Source organism: Triticum aestivum, unplaced genomic scaffold (assembly GCF_018294505.1).
Source record: "Triticum aestivum cultivar Chinese Spring unplaced genomic scaffold, IWGSC CS RefSeq v2.1 scaffold194701, whole genome shotgun sequence".
Taxonomy (NCBI): Eukaryota; Viridiplantae; Streptophyta; class Magnoliopsida; order Poales; family Poaceae; genus Triticum; species Triticum aestivum.
In genome coordinates, this window is record NW_025227868.1 from 1 (window position 1) to 1,825 (window position 1,825).

General features: G+C 57.1%; 1 protein-coding gene across 1 annotated transcript; it reads right to left on the reverse strand.

Annotated features, from left to right (window-relative positions):
* Nucleotides 1-1,449: 1,449 nt before the first annotated feature.
* Nucleotides 1,450-1,609, reverse strand: LOC123172874 (phospholipase D Z; the record flags this gene model as incomplete). The annotated part of the gene is given in 1 exon segment (XM_044589774.1): nucleotides 1,450-1,609. A coding segment is annotated over 1 exon segment (94 nt), but the record flags the coding sequence as incomplete, so codon positions are not given.
* Nucleotides 1,610-1,825: the final 216 nt, after the last annotated feature.

Genomic DNA, 1,825 nt, shown 5'->3' on the forward strand with positions numbered 1-1,825 from the left:
GAGGAGGGGCCGAGGCGGGTGGTGGTGACTGCCCCGAAGGAGCCCTGGATGAAGCAGAGGAGCGACCACCCTTGGTGGCGGCGTTTGCCGAGAGGGCGCCGTTGCCCCTGGATCGGCGCGTCTCGACTCGTTGCTCAGTAAGCAGGAGGCGTGAAAAGACCTCGTGTGCTGGCATGGGCGTGGAGTTGCCCCTCTCATTGATGATCTCGACTAGGGCGTCATACTCCTCATCAAGACCATTGACAATAAACGAGTTGAACTCGGAGTCGGTGAGGGGCTGTCCAATGGAGGCCAGCGTATCGGCGAGACTCTTGACTTTGTTGTAGAACTCAGTGGCGGTGGAGTCAAGCTTCTGACACTCCCCAAGTTGGCGACGGAGCCCAGATACACGAGCCTGCGACTGTGCCGCAAACGAGCGCTCAAGAATAGTCCATGCCTCGTGGGACGTCTTGGCGAAGACAACAAGCCCAGCAACGGCCGGAGAGAGCGACCCCTGGATGGAGGAGAGGTTCGCCTGATCCTGCCCTGTCCAGACACGGTGAGCCGGATTATAGACCGGACCGTGCACGCTGTCAACCAGCGCAGGAGGGCAAGGGAGAGAGCCGTCGACATAGCCAAGCAGATAGTGACTCCCAAGAAGCGGAAGAACCTGCGCGCGCCAGAAGATGTAATTGTCCGACGACAACTTGATGGTGATGAGATGGCCGAAGTGAAACGGCGGCGGCGGCTGCGATCCCATCGAGGAGACTGGCTGAGGTGAGACCACCGTGGAGACAGTCAGAGGGCCAGCCGGCGCGGTGACAGAGGGCGCGATGGCCGCGGTTGATGCCGCGAAGCCTGCCAGCGCGACGTCCTCCGCCACCAGCGGCGCAGTGGCCGAGGGCGCGACAGCCGCGGTTGACGGGGCGACGGCGGTGTGGGCCACAAGCGCCTGCCCGGGCGAAGTAGCAGCCGGCGGGAGCGCGAAGAGGGAGCCGACGCTCCGTGTCCCGATCGGCGCCTGAAGGGAGGCGGCATCCAGCGGCCTCGAGAGAAGTGCCGCGAGGGAGGCCGGCAGAAAGCCGGTGGCGGTGGAGCCGGACGCAGCGGCGGACGTCATAGCAGTCGGGCGACGGCGACGGCGGTGGCGGCGGCGGCGGCGGTGGCCGCGGCGGCGGTGGCCGCGGCGGCGGTGGCCGCGGCGGCGGTTTAGGGTTTTTAGGCGGAAGCGGACGTAACCTAGCGTGATACCATGTAAGACAATAGGCTTTGGGGGGAACCAGCACAACCCTCTAGGGGTGGCCTATCACATATATATATAATGAGGTGGTATACAACGTTACAATATACACATGTAAATACAGTCTAACACAGCCTAGGTAGTAATATATCCAAGTATGCCAATTCTACTCATACTACAGGAAGCTCTGTGTTGCCTGCATAATTGGCATAACAAATGCAGTTCAAATGCCTCTGATATCGCTGACGACAAAGATGGCCAGAACACAGTTTGAGAAGCATATTGCGATTGCCCAAGCCAATCCATGGTACTTATCCTCACCATTCCCCCAGAATTAACAGATTTGATGGTGTCGACCCAACCTTGCTCATCTGCCTGGAACTTATCAAATGACAGCTGCAAAACATGAACAATTTGAATCAGCATCAGATTCAGAACATGTGTTACAACTTACAAGATTATTCCTTGGAAAAGTGATCCGCATGTTTTAATTTCACATAGTATGACAAAAGGACACGTAACTGGAAATCGATCATTAACGCCAAGAATCATAGAGCTTGGAATAAATATTTTACAGTCTTCCGATATTCCATTGCTTGATACAAA